This window comes from Sapajus apella, unplaced genomic scaffold, assembly GCF_009761245.1.
Source record: "Sapajus apella isolate SASKATOON/1434 unplaced genomic scaffold, GSC_monkey_1.0 scaffold6, whole genome shotgun sequence".
NCBI lineage: Eukaryota > Metazoa > Chordata > Mammalia > Primates > Cebidae > Sapajus > Sapajus apella.
The window spans coordinates 68,477,197-68,502,430 of NW_022436946.1; the positions used below are offsets into that span (position 1 = coordinate 68,477,197).

Sequence of the window (25,234 nt, forward strand, 5' to 3'; positions counted from 1 at the left end):
TGATTTTATTGATGAACACCCTCTTCTAGAGAGCAACCTCTCCAGAAAAAATTAATTCAGGGAACCTGTTACAAAGATGTTGGAAGGGCTAGAGTAACAAATGGCGAAACAATGCAAACCAGGGATCAGGAAGCAGCTACCACTTCTGAGCTGGACCCAGTACCCAACAGGAGCCAGTATCAGTGCTAGAACCACTAGTGGCTGCTGCTTAGCAGAACCATCCCTATTAAATGCCCTGTCACCAACGTGGCTGCCATCAACACTGTGGGAACAATGGTCACTGCAGCACAGCAAACTCTCCTCAACTGCCACTATCAAAGTTGCCTGAAAAGCCACAATGACTTCCTTTCTACCTTCTCCCAACCCTCTAAAGGAACTTAGCTAGCAAGGGGGTGACGAAAATATAGTTTACTTGTTTCCAGACCATGAATTACAGAAAAGAACACAGAAGGGCAAGTGTAAGGATGACAGACAACTGACAAAGATTCAACAGAAGTTTAAATTTTAAACAGCACTTAGATGAAAGTTACCTTTGACGAGAAATAGAGAAAACTCCAACATATTAATTACAATGAGAAAAGCTAATATTTATAGAGCCCTTTCAACATATTATGATTGTTTAAGCACCTTTAGAGTATCATCTCTTTTATCCTTACAACTCAATGTGACTGACACTAGATTTATCCCAATGCTGCTGATGAAGAAACAGGCAAAGACATATTAAGATACTGGGTTAGGGACAGTAAGTGGTCACTCTGCAGTCCAAGCTCATAACTGCTATGATAGTATATAGAAATCTGCCCAAAATGAGTTTCAGAAATATTAAATGTAAACATATATCAAGCTTGATCCTTTCCATAAGTCTTGAAAATTGCAAAAATTGTATATTTTAAAAAGGGAGGTGTTATGCTTGCCATATTTGTTTAAAAATAGAAAATATAACCTTAAGATTAAATCATTGCTGTTTTTCCCGAGACTGATCAAGTGTTAAACCTAGAATTCTCTCACCAACTCCCAGCAATTCATTCCCATTTTCTCAAATTAATCTTTTACACACTAATCAAGCTTTAAATTCCATAAAGCAGGTGGAATCTATACATACTTATCACCCACTATCTGCCTCAGTGTATTGCTATATATCACTCCTCCATTAGAAATCTACATTTTTCTTGAATATAAATTCCTTCATATTAAATCATAGATTAATACTACAAAAAAATGAAGATTTCTAAATTTACTCATACAGCCAGAAACTATGATTTATAGTCCAATGAATTAAGATTTATTTATTTAGTCATCACTTCATACCCTAGGTATATTCAGTGCTAGAGATAGTTAAATTAGCTAGAATTCATAAATTCAAGCTCAACACTGAGAGATACTGAAACAGTATTAATAAAAACAAATGTTCTAAATTATTAAAATGCTACTGAGAAAAATTTCTCGACTAATTTTTATAACCTACTACTTTATTTCTCTATTTAAAAAGTAAATATATGTGAAAATCACGAAATACCTAATGGCCTTAATAGTTTAGTGTTTTCTACCTATCTGCCTCTATATAGGCAGACCTAAATTTTCATATTTTCAACTTATGCTCAATACACATTTATTTATATAGTGGAGATGAAAACTCCTAAAGGGCTTATTATATGCCTTTTATTCTAAATTTGAAATTCTGAAGCTAAGCTATCTATAAAAATGGAAGCTCAACACCCTTTCTGCTGGTCAAGTGTTCTGTTTTACCATTGTTAATGTCACTGCCTATATAGCAATGTTTCTATGCTATTAGAATTATTATTTACCCTTAATACTTTGTAAGTAAAAAACAGAAAAGTAAAAACACTGATATAGCCAAAGAGAATATTATAAAACTGGGGTCAAGAAAGAAATTATTTGCTATGTTGCATACAGTAAATTTTTAACCTCAGCTGAATGCCCACTGCATTTAAATCACTTGAATTGATCAATTCAAAAAGAAAAAAATTAAAAGTATATATAAAATGTTGAAAACTATACCATGACAACCATGTGTAAAGGTAAAGTTTAAATGAAATTTTATTCTAGCTCTCTTGGTAAGGAAATCTAGTTATTAAACGTAAGTAAATATTTGACTTCCAGATATTTGACTTTGCACACATTCTAAGAAACACATTAGGAATGGCCTGTAGTCAAAAAGTGGAAGCTTATGCTTGATTCAACATGATAAAATACATGCCCAAATATGTTAGAATATGCTTTAAATAATCCTAAATAATCTGCAAGAGTCTCAGAAAAACTAAATATGTACCATAGTGGCCCTCATATTACCACAGACCCAGCAACTGTTTCTACCCACCTTTCTTTCTAAATCTGAATCACCCAATCAATGGCTATTAAACTGCAAGAACAATTCCTCCCTTTTCAGAAAAACTATAATTTTTTTTTATTTTTATTTTATGTTCAAGAGTACATGTGCAAGTTTGCCATATAGGTAAATTGCATGTCACGGGGCTTGGTATACAAATTATTTCATCACCCAGGTAATTAGTAAGTGATGGGAAGTTTGTTTTTTTGGTTTTTGGAGGTTTTTTTTAAAGACAGGGTCTCACCTGTCACCCAGGCTGGGCTGCAGTGGTGCAATCTTGGCTCACTGCAAACTTTACCTCCCAGGCTCAAGTGATCTTCCCACCTCACCGTCACAAGAAGCTGAGACTACAGGTGCACACCACCATGTCTTGATAATTTTTGTATTTTTTTTGTAGAAACAGGGTCTCACCATATTGCCCAGGCTGGTCTCCAACCCTTGGCTCAAACAATCCACCAACCTCAGCGATAGGCAGTACTTTGATCCTCACCCTCCTTCCACCCTCCACCCTCAGGTAGGCCCCCAGTGTCTGTTGTTCCCTTTTTTGTGTGAACTCAATCTTTAGCTTCCACTTATAAGTGAGAACATGTGGTATTTGGTTTTCCATTGGTGTTAGTTTGCTAAGGATAATGGCCTCCAGCTCCATCCAAGTTCCTGCAACAGACATGATCTCATTCTTTTTTTAATGGCTGCATAGTTTTTTATGTTGTATATGTACTACATTTTATTTATCCAGTCTCCCATTGATGGACATTTAGGTTAATTTCATGTTTTTGCTATTGTGAATAGTGCTGCAATGACCATATACGTGTATGTGTTTTTATGATGAATGATTTATATTCCTTTGGGTATATACTCAGTAATGGGATTACTGGGTTGAGTCGTAATTCTTTGTTATGTTCTTTGAGAAAGCACAAAACTGCTTTCCACAATGGCTGAACTAGTTTACATTTCCACCAGCAGTGTATAAATGTTCTGGTTTTTCCACAACTTCACCAGCATCTCTTAATTTTTGACTTTTTAATAATCACTATTCTGACCAGTGTGAGATGGTATATCATTACGGTTTTGATTTGCATTTCTCTTAATGATTTGTGATGTTGAACATTTCTCTCATATGCTTGTTGGCTACATGATTGTCTTCTTTTGAAAAGTGTATGCTCATGTCTTTTTACCACTTTTTTGCTTGGGGTTGTTTTTGTCTTGTAAATTTGTTTAAGTTCCTTATAGATTCTGGATACTAGACCTCTGTCACATGTATAGTTTGCAAATATTTTCTCCCTTTCTGTAGATTGCCTGTTTACTCTGTTGGTAGTTTTGGACTAACCCTGAAATTGGTTAAATTTCAGCTGACCCCGCTTGCTAACATTCTATAGACCCTTATCCCTCCCTCTCTACTGAGTTAGAACACTACTTCTAATTAGCTCTCTTACCCCAACATTCTAAATAAAAGCTTATGTTTAAGAGTTAATATTAAAATAAATCAATGGAGATTTTTATATGATAATAATAGCAACAACTTTTAATAACACCATTAACATTTATTAAGCATTTACGACATGTCAGGCATTATTCTAAATACAAGTATTAACACATTTAATCAAATGAGAGTGCAAAGAAAATTTTATACTACTAAAATTTTCAAAGCTAGAGGAAATACAAAGATCTAAATTACCAACATGGAGAAAACGGCAGAAACAAGACAGGACTAACACATAGCTTCCACTTGGACAGAGAGAACAGTGTGTAGAGACTTACACTGCGAACTTTTGCTCCAAAAACCACCACAGGAATACACCAGGAAAACCAAAAGAATTCACAGACCCTTTGAAAGAAGTAGGCTGACACTGCAAATTCTGTGAGACAGCTGAAAAACTGTGGGTTCCCAAAATATGAGTGGGGGGAAAGTCTGCCTCTGAACAGACATCCCCCCTGGGGAACCAAAAAAGCCAGATCGCAGAAGAATTTAAACTCACCTGAAGTTAAAATGGATTTAGGCAGCCAAGTGAAGTATCGAATAAGAAGAAGTGGCAAAAGCCCTGTAAGCACTCCCAGGCCCTAGTTCAAGCCAGGGAAAGCCATTCCTGACTTATCTCACAGGGGTTCTTGGGGAAGGCAGCCAGTGGAATTAGGGAGGGGCCACAGGGTAAAAGAAGGTTCTAACTGAACTTCATAATACTTTCAAATGAGTACAAATTTCCTGAGCAGAATCCAGGGGGCAAACCGGAAGTCCAGATACAAGCACAGAAGCCACAGTTGATGGTGCACGCAGACGGAAAAGGGCAAGGCCTGAGAGCCCTGCTTGTTTTCTCACCATGAAGGCTTGTAGCCTGGGGCAAGATCTATCTCTTCTCCCCAGCTGCCAGATAAACTTGGCGCTGTCAGCAGGGCATGGCAGGGGTGAGACTGGCCTTGCTGGCTGTGTGGAAGCTGGGTGAGGCATGGCACTGCTGTCTTTCCCCCATTTCCTGGCAACCAGTATGACACAGCACAGGCAGCCATAATTCCCCTGGAACATAAATCTATTGGCCTGAGAACCACACCCCAGCAAGCCCCACCCAAGGAGAGTCAGAGCTCAGAACCTCCTAGGCCTGTCCCCACCTGATGGTTTTTCACTACCCACCCTGTTAGCCCAAGACAAAAGGCTCTAGGAACTCTTGAGAACTCCAGGGTCCCATCCATTGCCTGGGGAACCCAAGTACTCATCCTGGCCAATGAAGAACAAGGTTATATCACCCTTCTACTACCACAGCTGGCACTCTCTTAAAAGCACCACCTCCTGGCTAGAGGCCAATCAACTCTGGAATAATAAAATAACCCTGCTCCAAAGAAGGAGAAAACAGCTAATTCCACCATCTACAATGTCCTGGCTAACCCAAGATTCTGAGTCTGTCCACATAACAACTTAACTTCTGGCATAACCAGCATTCAAAAACACCAGCACACTAAACAAAACTATAACCAAGAACTCTCTTAAAGTACACTTAACTTCCTTACCACCTATACTGGAGCAGGTGCTGACATCCACAGCTGGGAGACCTGAAGACAGATCACCTCACAAGACTCTTTGCAGACATTCCGCAGCATCAGCCCAGAGCCCAGTAGCCCCGCTGGGTGGCTAAAGCAAGAAAGACAATAACAATCACTGCAGCCCAGCTCTCTCAGAAAGCTCCATCTCCAGGGGAAGGGGGAGAGCATCACATCAAGTGATCAGCCCATGGGACAAAAGAATTTGAACAGCAACGCTTGAGTTCCATATCTTTCCACTGAAACAGTCTACCAAACAGAAAAGTAATTATGGTAATATGACAAAACAAAGTTCTGTAACACCTCCAAAAGATCACATGAGCTCTCCAACAACAGATCCAAACCAAGAAAAAAATCTCTGATTGCTAAATAAGGAATTCAAAAGGTTGATTATTAAGGTACTCAAGGAGGTACCAGAAAAGGTAAAAAAAAAAATCTTAAAGAAATTTTAAAAAAATACAAGATATGGATGAAAAGGTAAACAGATAAATAAATATCATAAAGAAAAAACATTCACAACTTCTGGAAATGAAAGACACACTTAGAGAAACAAAAAATACACTGCAAAGTTTCAACAACAGACTAGAACAAGTTGAAGAAAGGACTTCAGAGCTCAAAGACAAGACTTACAAATTAACCCAAAGACCAAAAAAAAAAAATTTTTTTTAACTGAACAAAGCCTCCAAGAAATTTGGGATTATGTTAAATGACCAAACCTAAGAATAATTGGTGTTCCCGAGGAAAAAGAAAAATCTAAAAGTTCAGAAAACATATTTGTGGGGATAATCAAGAAAAACTTCCCTGTCCTTGCTAGAGATCTAGACATTCAAATATAAAAAGCTCAAGGAACACCTGGGAAATTCATTGCAAAAAGATCATCACCTAGGAACATGGTCATCAAGTTATCTACAGTCAAGACAAAGGAAAGAATCTTAAGAGCTGTGAGGCAAAAGCATCAGGTAACCTATAAAGGAAAACCATACAGGTTAACAGTGGATTTCTCAGCGGAACCCTACAAATCAATAGGAATTGGGGTCCTATCTTTAGCCTCCTTAAGCAAAATAATTATCAGCCAAGAATTTCATATCCTGCAAAAAATAACCTTTATAAATAAAGGAGAGATAGTCTTTTTCAGACAAACAAATGCTGAAAGAATTCTCCACTACCAAGCCAGTACTACAAGAACTTCTAAAAGGAGTTCTAAATCTTGAAACAAAACCTTGAAATACACCAAAATAGAATCTCCCTAAAGTATAAATTTCACAAGGCCTATAAAAAAAGACAACTTTGGGGAAAAAAAAAGGTATTTAGGCAAGAACTAGCATGATGAATGAAACAGTGCCTCACATCTCAATACTAATGTTAAATATAATGGTCTAAATGCTCTGCTTAAAAGATACAGAATACATAGAAATCCACCAACCAAGTATCTATTGTCTTCTTCAAGAGACTCACTTAACACATAAGGATTCCCATAAACTTAAGGTAAAGAGATAAGAAAAAGATATTCCATTCAAGTGGAAACCAACGCAAGCAGGAGTAGGTGTTCCTAGATAAAACAGACTTTAAAGTAACAACAATTATAAAGACAAGGAGGGACTTCACATAATGACAAAAGGACTTCTCCAACAGGAAAATATCACAATCCTAAATAATATGCACCTAATACTGGAGCTCCCAAATTTATTAAAAAATTGCTACTAGGTTGAGTAAGTTGAAAACTTACTTGTACACAAAAACCTGCACATGGATGTTTACAGCAACTTTATTCATAATTGTCAAAACTTAGAAGTAACCAAGATAGCTTTATGCAGGTGAATGAATAAATAAACAGTGTTACTTCCAAACAATGGAGTATTATTCAGAATTAAATAGAAATGAGTTCTCAAGCCATGAAAAGACATCAAGAAACCTTAAGTACATATTACTAAGTGAAGGACGCCAATCTGAAAAGGTTTCATACTGTATAATTCCAGTTCTATGACATTCTGGAAAAGATAAAACTATGGATACAATGAAGATATCAGTGGTTGTCAGGGGTTGAAGTGAGGGGAGACAAACAGATGAAGCACAGAAAATTTCTAGGACAGTGGAAATACTCCGTAAGATATTATAGAGGTAGATATATGTCATTATAGAACCCATAGAAGGCACAACACAAAGAGTGAACACTGATGTAAACCATGGACTTTGAGTGATGACGATGTGTTAATGTAGGTCATCAACTGTAAAAAATGTACAACTCTGTTGATAATGGGGAAAGCTATGCTTGTCTGAGGTCAGTGGGTATGTGGAAAAGCTCTGTATCTTTCTCTCAGTTTTGCTGTGAACCTAAAACTGCTCTGACAAAATTAACTCTTCTTTTAATTAAAAAAAAAGACAAAATTGGCCGGGCGCGGTGGCTCACGCCTGTAATCCCAGCACTTTGGGAGGCCGAGGCGGGTGGATCACGAGGTCAAGAGATCGAGACCACCCTGGTCAACACGGTGAAACCCCGTCTCTACTAAAGCTACAAAAAAAAATTAGCTGGGCATGGTGGCGCGTGCCTGTAATCCCAGCTACTCAGGAGGCTGAGGCAGGAGAATTGCCTGAACCCAGGAGGCGGAGGTTGTGGTGAGCCGAGATCGCGCCATTGCACTCCAGCCTGGGTAACAAGAGCGAAACTCCGTCTCAAAAAAAAAAAAAAAAAAAAAAAAAAGACAAAATTCTGATATACAAGAGAATAAAAACACAAGGTTTTCACTCGTACAATTGCCAAATTAAATGTCTGACAAATATTTCCTGTTTTCGTTCTTAGATTTCAGTAGCAAATACTTATTTTATTGAGTCTTATCAACCCAGAGTACCTGTGGCAATAATTCCCTATCCTTCCACCATAGTTTTTCACTAACTGCTGTTCAGACACACAGCATCTGGCTTCATCAATCATGCTTTACTCAGGGCTAACCTGAAGAATACATGGGGCTTAGAGAAAGCAAGAAAGGGATTAAGAGATACAGGTTGTAGAGTTTTTAGAATAAAGAACACAGGTGCAATTTTCTTTTTCTACATACCCACATCTATACAAGCACAGATGTTTTCTTTGACATTGTTTAATATAACCAGAATTTAGAAACAACCCTTGTTCCATAATAGGGAAAAGATACATGTGATGGTACATGTGAAAAAATTTTATGACTATAAAATGAATATGGTTTGATGAATATAAAAACCAGCTAAGCCAATGTGAAAAGATACAGAAATATATCAAAAATATATTGGTAAGAAAAGCAAGTTATACAGTATTTGTAACATGCTCTTATTTGTATTATTTGTGTGTATATACTTTATACATTCACATACTTGACTAAATGGATCGAAAATAATTTGTAAAACAAGTTACAAAACAGTGTTTATCATATAATACTTTTACGTTACACAAAATCGGTTTACATGAAAGTAAATGTGTTCTATGTATTCACATATAAACACAAATATAAAGGCACAGAAAAAGGCTCAAGGAAAGGAATTCAAAGTGAGACCCACAGAGAAAGGGAACTTTCACTATTTTATGCTATAGAGTTCTGTGAGGGAGGAGCTTTTTACAAAGAGAACACATGATTCATGGTATTAAATTTTCATTCAGGAACTAAACTAAATCACTCTACCACATATCTAAACCTTAGTTATTGAGAATGTAAATACCTTAAAGCTAATGATCAAAAGTAGATACCTGCTTATGATCAAACTTAGCCTAAAAAGTGAACAATATTAAGAATATAGCATAGTATAAGAAAATTCCACTGAGTCCTATTCCATGAATAGTTCAGTTTATTAAGTCAATCACAGAAGATACACAAGCAGATTCAAAAGCAACTGCACTGTAAGTTGACTGAACACTTTTTGATTCTTCTTGCTACTCAATACTAAATCAGGGCCTTCTCATTACAAAATAGAATAATTGCCTTTTAGTTGAAGTCCTGCTTGCTTTAGATATTGGAACTGTTGATTTACAATAAATGCTACCATGCAATTTTAAGAAAGAAATAGAAATCTACTTGACTACTTCATAAAAGAATAAGTATGAAATAAATAACATAATGAAATGGAAACTGAAATAAATTGGTTAATAATATATGTTTAAAAGTGTAGATAAAATAGTCTGACAGTATATACACAAAAAGTCAACAGTAGTTAGAGGATGAATTTATAAGTTCCATTTATCTTTGTTTGTACTTTTCAGTACAAACATATATAAAAGACTGAACAATAGATACAATCCAAATTTCCCTGTATTCACACCCTTCTGCAATGAATATGCATCTTTTCCCATAAAGAGATGGTGTCTATTTGTCCTTCTCTTCAATTTGGGCTGACTTTGTGACGTATTTTGGTTAACATACTATAGCAGAAGTGACAGTATGTCAATTCCAAGCCTATGCTTCAAGGGCCTTTCATGCTTCTACTTTTTCCCTTACAACCTCTGCTTCCACCAGGTGAACAAGCTTGAGCTAGCCTGCAGGGGGATAAAGAGACAGATAGACTAAAGCCTACTAGCCGTAACTGGTGAAACAGCCCAACTATGATCAGCAAATCCAACCCACCCACCCCTGACCTGCAACTGTCTATAGACCTATGAGGGAGCCTAGACAAGACCAGAATTGCTGAACTGTGCAAAAAAATAAAAAACAAGACAGACAACACAAGGGTTTTAGTCTTTTAGTCTGTCTTGATTTCCCACTAGAAGAATCACAGATGAAAGTCATATTTAATTCAATTTCACTTATGTCATGTATCCATAACATCCATCAATTAAGTAAAACCAAAAGTCCAAAAGACATTAAAGAATATCTTCTTCACAAGATGCTTATATGTGATAATGTCACACTGACTCACTCTCTTTTTGAATCATCACTATTTTGTACATTTTTTATATTGGCTAGATTATTCTGCCTTATCTACCTTTTCTAAACATCCTTCTTCCATTTCTAAAAACATTCATTGCACTCAAATGTCATAATTACAATAAATAATCAGAAAATATTATTAGGTTACTTTCTTCTACATTCAGGAAACCTAAAGTTTTACAAGTATTGATTGCATATTCAAAATAAGTAGAAATAAAATTCAAGAAAAGTGCTGCATAAAGAATGTATTATTTTTACTTTCATCTGTACAATTTATAAAGTTAATGGCTAAATTGAAAGAAACACTTCTAAATGTTGTAGCTGGGCATGTGGGAGAGTCACCATAGCACAGAGGTTTGCACAGAGAGCAGCTTATCAGCACCAGGGTCAGAAATGACGAAGTCAGACAGATCAAAAGGAACTGTGACTGGACAATACTGGGACAAACCTCATCTATTCTCGCCCAAATGCAGGGAAGACTACATTTCCCAGCTGCCTTTGCCTCTATCTGGGGACATATGACTAGGTCCATTAACAACAAATGATTACAAGGTGCAAAGGCTCCTAAACCCCCTACCTGTAACCAGACAGACTATGACGTGTAGTTTTTATAACTTTCAAAGAAGCAAATTAATCCTATGCCAATGGAGAAATTAATGTAATATCTATATATTCAAATCTTGGACTACATACTACGCAGGCATGTACTACCTTAAGGCATGGCTATGAATAATGCAGTCATCCCTTGGTATGCATGGGGGATTGGTTGAGGTCTTCTTGAAGATACGAAAATCCATGAATGCTGAGATCCCTGATCTAAATGGCACAGGATTTGCATAGGACCTATGCACAACCTCCCTTATCCATAAAATTATCTCTAGATTACTTATAATGCTTAATACAATGTAAATTCTGTATAAATGGCTGCTATATGGTATTGTTCAGAGAATGATAACAAGAGAAAAGGCCTGTACATGTTCAGCACAAGTGTAATTATTTTTTTCAAATATTTTCAATCTATGGCTGGTTTTATCTGTCGAACCCACAGATGAAAAGGGCCAACTGTATATATTTCTATTCAATTAAAAAGTAGATCATTTTATCAGCCTGGGCAACATGGAGAAATTCCATCTCTACAAAAAATACAAAAATTAGCGAGGCATGGTGGCGCATGCCCCATGGTCCCAGCTACTTCGAAGGCTGAGAATCACCTGAGCCCAGGAGGTTGAGGCTGCAGTGAGCTGTGATCATACCACTGCACTCTATCCTGGATGACACAGGGAGACCTGTCTCAAAAAAATAAAAAAAAGATCATTTTAATTCTATGGGAAACTTTTAAACACTAGACAACTATTTCCTGACATGAAACTAGGACAGTGGAGAAACTTACATTTCATTTATGTCCTCCATTCAATAATAATTAGGTGGGATACAAAATAGGGTAGTATTAGAAAGACAGCAGCCTCTGGTGTCAAAACGTCTGGGTTTAAAACCTAAATCCATCACTCATTATTTCCGTGAGCTTGAGCAAGTTTCTTAAAGTCATTATTTGTGCCAAATATGCCTAATTCTGGCTGTGTAACTTTGGGCAAGTTGTCTAATTTCCCTAATCCTTAGGTTCCTCATCTGTAAAATGGCAATGACAGAATTTACCTGATATGCTTGTTGTGAGCATTAAATGACATAGTCCCCATGTCTACACAAGAAAGCCCAGTGTCTGGCACATAAGTGTTCAAAAGGCACTTAAAGACTAGACAGATACACACCTGGATAATCTTACTTAAATCTTCTCAGCAACCTTATGAAATATGATTATGAGTAAATAAAGGGGGTTCCTACTTCACCTATCAAGACAAAAGTAGCATCTATGCTAAATCATGACAGCTGCAGTTTATTGTGCTATTAACAGATGATATTTTCATCTTAAAAGAGGCATCTCTTCTCTAGCCAAGATTATGTATTCATCAAAATTACCTATGACATTAGTAAAATCTGCAGGAGACTGAAACTCAAAGTACATTAAACTTAACATGAGATTAAATGGAGAGATGTGAAAGTAGCTTACTAATCAAAGAAAGATTAAGGGAGCCGCAGTCTCCCAACATCCCAGGCAAACCACCCATAGAAAGTTAAACTCTGACTCCACAAAGAAAATCCCAGAAACAAAATCAGAATGGCTGAGCTTGAGGCACATGTCCATGTCCTGAGATTATGGAAGTCAGATACAATGACTGTCAGCCCCTTCAGAACCACATTGGGTAAGATAAAGGCAGTAAGCATGGAAAGAATTTGTCCTACAAAGAAAAGAAGAAACCTGTAGATGCCCAGATTAACCAGTGAGTGAAAGCTATGCACTACAACCATAAGCAAAAGTGTTACACTTACCTCTGTAAGTGAATCACTCTTAAACAGGATTTAGTAATATAAATGATATGGATACAGATTAAAATTATACACTGTAGGTAAATTCTTTTTAAAGTTGACAAATTAACTTTTTAGATGCCTGCCTTTAGCTTCCTAAGAAACCCTTTACCTAGTATCTTTTACCTACTTTATTTTAGGGATTATATATGGACTATAACTCCAGATGAGTAAATAACCTCTCTACCTTGATGGTACTGTGGAAGGGAAAAGCAAGCAATAGTTGATGCTTCCCTGAAATATTTCCTACTGTACTGGTTTAGTTCTGATGAGGCAAAGTGGCAAAAATATACCAGGGAATCACTTTTTTGTCAGCGAAATTTTACTGATGAATATTATTAGGAAACAGTCTCATGTTGGTTTCCTTAGATTTATTTACACCTTCTCAGTCTCTCTCTAGATTCAACCTCTCTTTCCTTTCTCTTCATCTTTCTAGGTTATATTCTTGTTATCTCTTTGGTTTTATCTTCCAGTTTATCAATTCTGCCTTCATCTCTTTATAAATTTCTGGCTTAAACCATCAGAGATTTTTATTATATTTTTCTTTTAAACCTTCTGTTCCATTTTTCTTCAACTTTGCTTTTTGCCTTCTTGTATTCTCAAGTGTCTCCTTTTTTTATATGAAACCCACGTTTTGCTTTCTTTTGTTGTTTTTTTTTGAGACAAGGTCTCACTCTGTCACCCAGGCTGGAGCAGCGGTGCCATCATGGCTCACTGCAGCCTTAGCCTCCCCAGGCACAGGTGATCCTCCCACCTCAGCCTCCCAAGTAGCTGGGACCACAGACACATGCCATCACACTTGGCTACTTTTTGCATTTTTTTGTATAGAGACAGGGTTTTGCCATATAGCCCAGGCTGATCTCAAACTCCCGGGCTCAAGCGATCCTCTCAACTCAGCCTCCCAAAATGCTAAGGTCACAGGCATGAGCTACCATGCCCGGCCTACATTTTGCATTTCTTATATAACAGTTTTACTATCTAAAGTCTGCATGGAGTTATGGTTGCCTTTTCTTGTTTCTGTTCAAAAAGACTCTAATTTTCACTTGGAACTTTATCTTGCTAACCTAAGTTGAAGTGACTCCAGAGAGGATTTCGTTTCCCTCCAACAGTTTTAATGGGCACCATCCACACAGAATCACTTTAATTATGTGTTTAAGTGCTTTCAGACCGCACTACTAGCACAATTCAAATTATAATCCTGTAAAAGGCTCATACTGTGATTAAAAACTCTCAAAAAAGATTTTTTTTTCCTTTTCCACCAGGATAGAGCAAGACAAAGACAGGTAAGTTTCCATCCTGCCACCTTTGCACCTCACACTGCAGATGTGGTCCCACAGGCTTTAATCAAGGGCTCCTAGCAAAGTCTCTACCTAAAGTGAGCCCTGTATTTCATCTCCCATCCTCAGGGCCCCATGGAATCATCAAAGCAGAAGCTCAATGTGTCCAGGACCTGGAAGATAACTTTAGGGGAAAAGCCGAGCTTTGGCATTCACTCACCTCTTTTTGTATCCTTACTTATACTTGACTATGTTCCATTTGGTTAAGATTACAGTTGACCTTTGAACAACACAGTTTGAATAGGAGAGGTCCACTTATATACAATTTTTTTTTCAATTAAATGTGGATGGAAAATATATTATTCATGGCCCATGAAACACACATATATGGAGCACCAACTTTTTGTACATGCATGTTCTACAGTGCAGCGATGGAACCTGTATGCTCTGGATTTTGGTATTGGGGTAAAGGGGCTGGAACAAATCACCTGAGTATACTGAGGGACCATTATACTGCATAATTAACCTAATGGACCATTATATAATAAACATAACTCCAATTAACTCCCAATTATTTTTATATAAATGTCAGCCAGTATTTATAATTCTACATCCATGTTTATTACTCCATCCATAAACCATTATGAGTACCAAAATGAACTCTTTTAAAAAACCTTAAATGTAAAATTTTGTGCTTTCATCCACTCACTTTTAGCTATTCCCAAATGTATGTAAGAAATTTAAAAAGCGATGTGAGGGAAAAATCAATCCATTAAATTTTTATTTATGGATACTACAAGTATACCACCACGTAGAAATTATCAGGCTGCTCTGGTCTTTGAAATGAATGTAAAGCACCTTCTTTTAACTGTCTCTTTTATTCTTTCAGTGCAATACAAAATGTCTTCCAGACGCCTCCTCAATCAAAGCTGAATCACAATGCACAATTCCTTTTACATCATTCCAAACAACTGTAAGTTTGGAGTTTACATCACCAGCGTAAAGTACATCTGAGATACAGGGCTAGAAAGGGTGGGCTAAATGCAGGGAGCATTTACAGAATCAGGGTCAGAAAATCCAAAAGAAAAAAAATAAATAAGAAGTAAATGTAGAAACCAAAATATGGTCAGCTGCAAGATACGGGTATTGAACCAGAGGTCAAATCTAAGAAAACCGTAGGTCAAAAGCATCCTGTCCACATAAGAACCAATAGTAAAATAAGATAAATGAACATAGGCAACATCATTGTTTCAGAACTGACCTCAGGCAGTATTTCTGAAACTTAAGCATGGGCCAGAATCACCTATAGACTACTAAGACAAAGAGACCTGGGCTCTGCTCCCAGAGGTTCTATCCCTGCAAGTCTTGGATAAAAGCTGACAATTTGTTTTTTTTTTTTTTCTTTCCTTCCATGGAACGGGGGTTCGCTCTTGTTACCCAGGCTGGAGTGCAATGGCGCGATCTCGGCTCACCGCAACCTCCGCCTCCTGGGTTCAGGCAATTCTCCTGCCTCAGCCTCCTGAGTAGCTGGGATTACAGGCACGCACCACCATGCCCAGCTAATTTTTTGTATTTTTAGTAGAGACGGGGTTTCACCGTGTTGACCAGGATGGTCTCGATCTCTTGACCTCGTGATCCACCCATCTCGGCCTCCCAAAGTGCTGGGATTACAGGCTTGAGCCACCGCGCCCGGCCCAAAACTGACAATTTGTATTTCTAATAAGCTCACAGGTGATGCTTATTCTGCTGGCCCAGAAAGGAAAAGACTAATATGAAGACTTTGCTGGGTAGCCCTTTTTTTCTATCCAATTTCTTCTGCAGAGAAGCTTTCCAGCTTTGAAAGAGGTAATATCATTGTGACCTCTACTTAGCCACTGGGAGTCAAGAAGGGATTAAGAGTTAGAATCCTTGAAATGCTATATGATCGATAGTGGGGAAACTTCTGGAAACCTTTTGAATAGTGAACCTCATCAGGGTCCTTAATAATCTCTCCCAGGTCCAAGCCTAGAACAAATTTTTCATGTGCATTCTCTTAGCAGGGATCCTCTAACATTAAATATTTGCCTAACCAATTCTGGTTTCAAAATTTTCAGCAAAGTAAATATTACTTTTTCAACTGTTTCTTACTTAGTCGTCATTTAGTAAATACTGCAAAATTTCTGCACTGATTGGCTATAACAACTGGTTGGCCTTACAAATATAATAGCCACAGGATATCCATAGTATTAGAAATCATTTTCATCAAACAGCTATTCTCAATGTATCATTGATGTTTTCCTATTCACTTCAAAATTTTAAATTCTTACATTCATTAATTTTTATTATGTAATGGGATACAGATCATAATAGAGTCCATAAAATCTAGAGTTAATTTTAAATCTGTTTTTAAACTTAAGAGCAACAGGAACTCTGAAAAATCTCCAATGAAAGTATAAAATGACACATCTACTTTGAAAAGCTCATCACAGGGGAATGGATACACTGAAACAGAAGCCCAGTTGCATGGGCCATGAATAAATTGTGATCTATTAATACAATAAAATCCTACTTATTGAGCAATACTGTGCATGCCTCAGATTTGTGGGAGTTCTTTTCCCCACAGCCAAGAGGCATTTCCAGGTCAATTCATTGGCAGGCTGGCTCCAGAAACAGGGTTGTAATATACTAATGCTATTCACAAAATATTAGCTTGATGAAGAGGAGGCAAGCTACTTTCCTTAGTAACTAGAATAGTTAGAAAAATAAGAATAACAAGAAAAATTAGTAGTAGTAGTAATAATACAATGAACAATGAATATGCATATGATATAGCAATATTCGTTACTTAGTAATGTTCTAATATTGTGCATAGTTTTAAGATGTTATTGTAATAAAAATAAACAATGAACATTCATCCAATGTTCCTTACTTAGTAGTAATGTTCTATTATTGTACAAAATTATAATATTATTGTAATAGAAATGAACAATAGATATTCATACAATGGACTACTACCCAGCAAAGAAAAGTGAATCAACTACTGATGGTTTATTCAACATATTGAATTCATTCAACAACATGAACAAATCTCAAAAACATTAGGTCGAGTAAAAGCAAACACAAAAGAATATATGCAGTGTGACTGCATTTATATAAAGCCCAAAAACATGTACATGTAATCTGATGGCAACCAGAAAGTGGCTGATTTTGGCACAGGGAGAATGGATCCAGAGTGAAGGGTCAGGAAGAAGCTTCTAGGAGTGATTAAAAATGTTCTATACCTTGTTTTGCACACTGCTTACATGGATATATAGGTCTGTCAAAAACTCATTTATTGAAGCTTAAATCTATGCATTTTACTGTATGTGAATTGCATCATAATTAAAACATGTGTTTTTAAACTTAACTGTAAGGAAAAGAGTGATTTGCCAAGATAATGTTTCTTGAATTCAATATAAAACATAATTTAGATAGAACAAATCATTTGCTATTTAAAATTTCTATTACAGTGAAGAAATTAGCAGTCACAGATGTATGTTTATTAAATCAGGATTTTGAGCTAAAAAGAGGATGACCAAACCTCTCAGTCTGCTTTACACATAGGCACCCCAGTATAGACCTGCTAGCACAGCATAATTGTTAACGGCACCTCCTTCACAATCAAAGGCATCCTGATTTAAATGAAGAAAGACCTTTACGGTCACTTCAGCTAAAAGGAATCTTAGACATTATTTAGTAAAATTAGCTCATTTACTTTTCCTTTTCTGTTCAATCCATATCTACTCAGCACCTACAATGTAGTTAAACATAGTCCCTTTGTTGTTGCTACCACTTCACAATGCCTCTTTGTTTCCATGATCAAAATATAAAATGGTACATGAATTTTTCTCAAATGTAAAATTTACACCTGAGGACAAACTAAATACCAAAAAAAAATTCAGGATTTTTTTTACAAGGAAAATATAAATCAAGCATATGGGGAAAAAAAAGATATAACTTTTTGAGCTATAAAAAAACAAAGTATATAAAGATATTTACAAATATAAAATAAAGAAAACCTTTACCTGCTGCCCTGTAAAGTATTTTAGGTTCAAAAAATATACAAGGATTTTTATCCTCTATGCATGACAAAAGAAGTCCTTTGGCCTGGAAAGGGCTTCTGGGTATAACCACCTGTAAAAACAGATTTTTTAAAGACAATTTTAGTAAAATATATCCCAGTAAACTCACTTCTAAAAAGGGTTGATACTTGAATAACCAATTGTTACTAATTTAAAATAGATAATGGGTATTTATTTTTAGTCTCATTATCACTTATTAAGTTTATTACATAAAAATAAAAATGTCTTTTATTCAACAGATATTTATCAGATGCCTACCATGTTCTATTAACTAAGATACTACTCTTCTCTTAAGAAGCTAAACTTGCCTATATAAAAAGTAAAGGACTACGCAAAGATCATTCATCGAACCAAAAAATGTAGTATTGTTAAGATCTACCTGTTTATCTATAAAGAAATCTCTTCTACTAATAATCTCCTGCTACTTTCAAAGTACATGCAACTCTCTTCTCCAGTTTTAGCATGTTAAAATCTCCTTCTTTCCCATGAAAAAAATATGGTCTTCGTTTCATAAGTGAAAAATTTATCCACTGAGTTTTACGATCCGGGCACCAAAGTGTCCAGTTATGGCAAAGCAAAAAGAAAAGTGTGGATAGTTCACATTTCCACTTCACAGGAAAGGGCCCCAGGAACTTCTTGAGAATGAAGGTGATGATGAGGAAAAAGATAATGACAGTAGGGAGTACATGTGTAAACTTGGCCAAGTACTCTGTGAATTAATTCATCTACTATTCATAGCAACCCCACTAGGTAGCTATTATAATTTTCCTCATTTTAGAAATAGACACTGAGGTTTAGAGAGAACAAGTAGCTTGTTTAAGGTCAGACTGCTTGCTTGACCAGAGATTCTCCCCAATTCCCACTGATAACAAAGTTCAAGCTCTTAACTTCTATATCATGTTGCCTCAAATCACAAACTTTGTCTAATTTTAAATGATTATAAAATAATTGTATAAAGACAATTCTTACACAGGAAGAGTTATGAAAATAAACCTGAGTTTATCACAAAGACTCAAGATTTCCTGAGGCAAGCTATATTCGGCTTTCAAAGCCATTTTTATTGAAGGGTTTTATTTTAAAAATAAAAGAGAAAAAAATAAAAATAAAAGAGCATCAAAAACGTCACTATTTTATTTTCTGTCAATGGACCTCTGAACACATTAATAACCATGTCACACAATGTCTTTATCTTATATTCCTACTTTTTAGTTTCCCTTTGTCTGCTTTCTTCATATTAGCCTTTTGTACTTTATGTATAGGTTCATTTTAGCTGGAAGAAAAAAAGAAAAAGAGGAAGAAAGGAAATGAAGGAAGAAAAAAGAAGGTAGGGACAGACAGAAAAGGACTGTTCCTAAAAACAATATAATATTATAAATATTAAATGTGAATTAATGTTCCACTCAAGCACAAAAATAACTTGCCTCGAACATGACTTCTTTCCCTCTCTACAACTTCTAGCTCACATTCTAAAATCAGGCAACCTCTACTCAACTAAGATAAGCTTATAATTTTGATCTGGTAGAAAAAAACAAACAGGAAAACAAGAATAAAACATAGACAAATGTTCGCAACCAATTCATGTGGCCAAAAAACAAATATACATCTCTGGATTCACACATCTGTGGTTTCTATAATGATCCCCTGAAAAGCTTATTCAGTAAACAGAAATAGAAAAGATGATAATACGAAAAATTAGGACATAAAATAATCAAAATATTTTAACCTAAGCTTTTGTGAAAGACAGGCTATTAAAAGGAGATGCTTCAAAATTAATTGGTTGAGCAAGTATTACCTTATTTTAAACAGAAAAAAAAATCTAGGTAACAGTCTTCTCTCAGTCTTTTTAACAAGTAAGAAATAGATGAAAAGCAGAAGTCATATCCCTCTGACTTTGAGGTAAACACAGACTAAACAGAAGATTTATTTAAATCACCCCATCAGCACTTAAGTGAGAAAGACTTAAGTTAGAAAGAAACATAAAGCTTTGAAAGAGAGGGGAGGTAAACCAGCTATGTTCTTGGTCTTATTCTTTGAAGTCTATGAAGTTAATTAATGCCAGAGTATAAAACCAGTGCTGCTTCAAAAAGAACTTTCTATAAAACTGGGTACTGGATAGCATACTTGAAAGAACTGCTAAACTCCCTTTCTTAAATATAGTTAAGTTCACATAAATTCCAAGAATCCTGTTTGTTTTCTTTCCTCTAGATAAGCATAGATATTAATAGAATGAACCAAAATGGAAAGATCAAATAGAAAACAAATAAAGTACATAAATAAGAATACCTTGATTCCTGGACAATGGGCAAAAAATGCTTCAGGACTTTGAGAATGGTACAGAGCCCCATGGCCAACACAGCCCCAAGGGGATCGGATAGTGAGGCTTCCACAGTTAAAAAGATCCCCAGAGCGATAGCGATACTTGGCAGCTTCATTAACAATCTGAGGGACAGAAAGAAAGTGCATGGCATAATGAGTCCCTCCCTTCCAATCCATCCTCTTTCTTTATTTCTTTTTTTTTTTTTTTTTTTTTTTTTTTTTATTTAGAGAGACAGGGTCTTGTTCTGTCACCCAGGGAGTGCAGTGGTACGATCAAAGCTCAATGTAGCCTTGGACTTCTGGGCTCAAGTTATCCTCCCGCCTCAGCCTCCAGAGTAAATAGGGTGACAGGTTTGTGCCACCATACCCGGCTAATTTTTGTAGTTTTTATAGATATCGGTTCTCATTATCATTATGTTGCCCAGGCTGGTCTTGAACTCCTGGCGTCAAGTGATTCTTCCACCCTGGCCTCCCAAAGTGCTGGGATTGCAAGTGTGAGCCACTTTTCCTAGCCCTAATCCATTTGCTTAAGCTATTCTATAAGATCTTTAAATATATGCTCATAACAAAATGATAATTTTAATACATTAGTAAAAGGGTAACGAAATGTTCCTAGAATACAGGTAGGGGTGGGTGGAAGGATAGAGATAATACTTCAATACTTCGTGGACTGAACAACCTTAGAAATACTCATTTACTTACCTGATCAAATGCAGGGAAAATATAATCTGCAAACTGAATTTCTGCAATGGCAGTAGCTCCAGTAACTGCAATTCCAATTCCAAATCCAACGATTCCTTGTTCACACAATGGGGTATTAAAAACTCTATCTTTTCCTTAAAATAGAAAAGAAGAAAAAAGGTTACGTGGCAAATTAGAGTAACCTTGTACATAATACATTTAAAAATTCAGTAAACTAATAATGGGATGGAGAAGTATAGAATAGGTAGAGGAAATAGAAAATAAATAGTATGGCTGGCCACGGTGACTCACCTCTGTAATCCTAGCACTTTGGGAGGCCAAGGCAAAGAGGACTACTTGAGATGAGGAGTTCAAGACCAACCTGGTCAACACAGTGAAACCCTGTCTCTATTTTTAAAAATAGTATGGTGAATTATTTAAATGAAAGTAATAATTATACTAATTGCAAGTAATCTAATGTTTCAATGAAAATAAAAACTATCTTGCTAGTATAAAAGACAGAAAAACCCAATTAATTATTTGAAAGGAAGCACAAACTAAGACAAAGAAAGGTTGTTTAAAAAAAAAAAAAAAAAGAAGGAAAAAGTATAAAATAAAAAACCTAACCAAAAGAAAGTTGATGTCACTATATTAATAGCGGGCAAAGCAGACTTTCAGCAAAAAAGCATACAGGAGATGAAGAAGGAAAATGCATACTATTAAGGATTTAATTCACAAGAAATAAAACAATTTTAAACCTACACTTATCTAACAATGGAATGTTATCTAACCGTGGAGTGTCTAACAAAGGAGAAATAGACAAATTCACCACATAGTGGGAGATGATGTTTTTTATGTACTCATCTTAATAACTGACAAAAAAGGCATACCAAAAAAACTGAGGGAGTGTAAAAAATAGAGATGATTTAAACATGATCAGTAAACATGGCCTCACTGACATAAAAGGACACTGCACCCAAAAGCAAAGAATACAAATCCTTTTCAAGTAAACAGAAAACACTGACATTAATTGACCGTATTCTGGACTACAAATCCAATGTCAACAAATTTTAAAGGACTAAAATTACATATATTCTCTGACCACAATATAATTAAATTAGGAATCAATAATAAAAAGATAATTAGAAAAATTATTATGCTAGAAATGTTTTTAAATATATGGCTAAATAACCCACAGCTCAAAGAAGAAACTATGATGGAAATTAGAAAGTGGTACTTCAAATTCAATAATAATGAAAAACTATACATAACAGCTTATCAAGGTTCTGAATGCAATATCAGAAATGCCTTTTTCGGACTATCCTTCCCACATGTAATCATTATAAACGCTGGGCAAAATAAAACAAACAACTATTTAAAGGCATTGAAGGGCCTAAAGTAGGCATAAACTGGAGTCTTGGCTCTTGAAAGAAATTAAGTCCAGTGGATGACCAAGACATTCATAAGGCTTGTCCTGTGAAAGGACTCCCCAGTCTATGAGTTAGACAGCTAGAATTCAAACAGACTCAGTCTGGTTGATCTGAGGTGTCAGAAAATAGTCTGGGGCTACCAGTGGTTGAAAATGACAGACTAAATCCCTAAAAGAAGGGCACACGCAGCATGGGGGAGCCCCAAAGTCTGTGTATAAACTGATCAAATCCTTGCCAACACTTGTGCCTGCAGGAGACTCCAAAAGCCCAGCAGCAAATAATCTCTGCCAGTTGAAAGAGTTGTGCCCACCAACAAGGAGGTAAATTTTGGAGTTTGAGACTCTTCAAATTAGAGAAACCCTTCAGATGATCCATTCAAGCCACTAGGTACAATTATATTAGCGCATAATTCAATTCTCACTTGACATTCCACCACCTCTCAGCTAATGCAAGCATTTCGTTAGAAATTCTAATTTCAGGGTTCTGGGTGAACAAAGACAATAGCCACAGTCTGACCACATAACCAAATGTTTTGGGAGAAACCTGGTATTTATATTTCATTTCCATAATCCAAGGATACCAGTTCTTTTTCATACGTAGAATTCACTTTTAGCTTAATCATTCCCTTTGAATATGAACGAAACATGGGGCAGGTGCTGGGAAATGCCAACCAGACACATCCTGTAGTTTGCCACCCTATAAGCAGCTGCAAAAACTGAAAGCATGATTCATACTCATCATGATCTGCGACTATCTTCTGAAATTGTGGCCTCTATTCCTCATCAATTCCCTATTTGACTGTGAGCAGCTTGATAATTTTTGAAAATCTATGATTCCATTGAACCAACAACCACTCGGTGGTATAAAATGAACATAAATTCCAGCTGTCTCCCATGGAATTCACAGCCCTGGAATAAATACCTGAACCACCTTAACCAAACTAGCAGCATTCTTATTGATTCCTTGCTACCTCAAGTTCATGGGATTCAGATATTTTTCATCTCAGTAAGAAATTATAGCCTTGTTGCCAATAGAAAGCAGAAAAAAAATGAGTTTCTCAGGACTTTCTTACTCCAAAACATGTTTGATTTGAGGAAATAGTTTAACAACTCTCTCTGACAAGTTTCCATTATGTAGCAACTTCAACATGAACTGTTAAAAATCTGTTTCTATTTTCTCCCAGATACTGATTGAGATAAGAACACAAATAAGATGCACATATTGATGACTTCCTCTATCTTATGATGCAATTAATCCAATGTAAAGTTCCTGTAGTGCCCTCTAAGTATCCTGATAGATGAACGAATGCATGCAGTGACTGTGCTATGAGCCAAGAGAGACCTGGGTTTAAGTGTTATATCCACGAATTACTAAACACTGTAAGGCTCCATTTCTTATGTGCAACAGAAAAAGTATAATATTCAAAAGACTAAAATAATTCATATATCTATTGAACAAATGTTTTTGAAGTACTTAATATTATACAGTTTCCTAACAGCAGCAAACAAAATGAAAACATTCACATCCTCATGACGGATTCTAGTCAGAGGAAACAAAATAAATGAAGGAAACAGTTTGTTAAATGATGAAGCATGGAGTGGGGGGTAGGTGGGTAGAAACTACTGTGATTTTTAAATAAGGAGATTCGGAAGGCCCCACTTAGAGGTGGCAGTTAAGCAAAGGGCTGAAAGAAATGAGGATGGGTACCATGCATATATCTGAGAGAATAAATATTTTGGGCAGAGGGACCAGCAAGTACAAAAACCATGGGGTAAAAAAATGTCAAACACTTTGGGAAGGCAAGAAGTCCAGATTGCCTGGTCTAGAGTGAAAGAAAGAGTAGTAGGAAATAAAGTCAAGGAGTTAAAGGAGGGAATGGGGAGATGACAGAGATCAGACAGGGCCTGGGAGGACATGACATTGTAAACACTTTTAAATGTGAGAATGAGTCAGAAAGCAGGTGAGTGAGGAAAACAGGAAGTTCTTGAGTTCATGCCATTCTCTGAGCTGCATTTCAGCAAGATGCCTCTGACTGGTGTTTTGTAAATAGCCTGTCAATAGCAAGGGTGGACACCACAAGATTGATTATCAGATACTGCAATAATCCCAGTAAGAGATAATGATGCATAATAGCAGGGAAGATGGAGAAATGGTGTAAGACTCTGGATATATTCTAAAGATAGAGCTAAAAGGATTTGCTGATGAAATGGATGTGGAGTATGAGCCAGGGTAATACTAAAAATGATTCAAAGTCTTTTCGCCTGGGTAACCTGAAGGACAGAGTTCCCAGTAACTGAGAAAGGGAAAATGAAGAAGCATGTTGGGTGAGAGATCAGGAGCTCAGGTTTGGAGATGTTTACTTTGAGACGCCCTCAGATATTCAGGTAGAGCTATCAATTAGATTGTTGGATATAAATTGGAAGTCTTAAGCATAAAGATAGCATTTAATAACAAGGGATCAGATAAGACTACCTAGTAAATTTAAATGGAGAGAAAAGAAGAGATCTAAGATTGTATCCTAGATAATCCAAGGTTAACAAGATAAGCAGGTGAGATAATCAGCCAAGTTGAAAAGGAAAACAAGCCGGAGTTTAGAGGAAAACCAGGATAATGTGCTGTCTCAAAACAAAGTGTTTCTAAGAAAAGAGTGATTAACTTGTGTCTATATCACTATTAGAAAGTGAGATGAGGGCTGAGGATTTTATCATGGGTGACCTTAACATGACTGTTTCTGCAAAGTAGGAGAGAG

The 25,234-nt window shown here is 36.3% G+C and overlaps 1 protein-coding gene across 1 annotated transcript in view; it reads right to left on the reverse strand.

The window, feature by feature from the left end:
* The window catches only part of BCKDHB (branched chain keto acid dehydrogenase E1 subunit beta), a 97,684-nt gene that overhangs the window by 15,788 nt on the left and 56,662 nt on the right, over positions 1 to 25,234 (reverse strand). The window contains exons 4-6 of the mRNA XM_032275434.1: positions 21,077 to 21,210; positions 20,342 to 20,497; positions 18,002 to 18,110 (exon numbers count right to left, since the gene is read on the reverse strand). Of these exons, the coding sequence (XP_032131325.1) occupies positions 18,002 to 18,110; positions 20,342 to 20,497; positions 21,077 to 21,210 (399 nt within the window). The remainder of the gene's footprint in view (positions 1 to 18,001; positions 18,111 to 20,341; positions 20,498 to 21,076; positions 21,211 to 25,234) is intronic.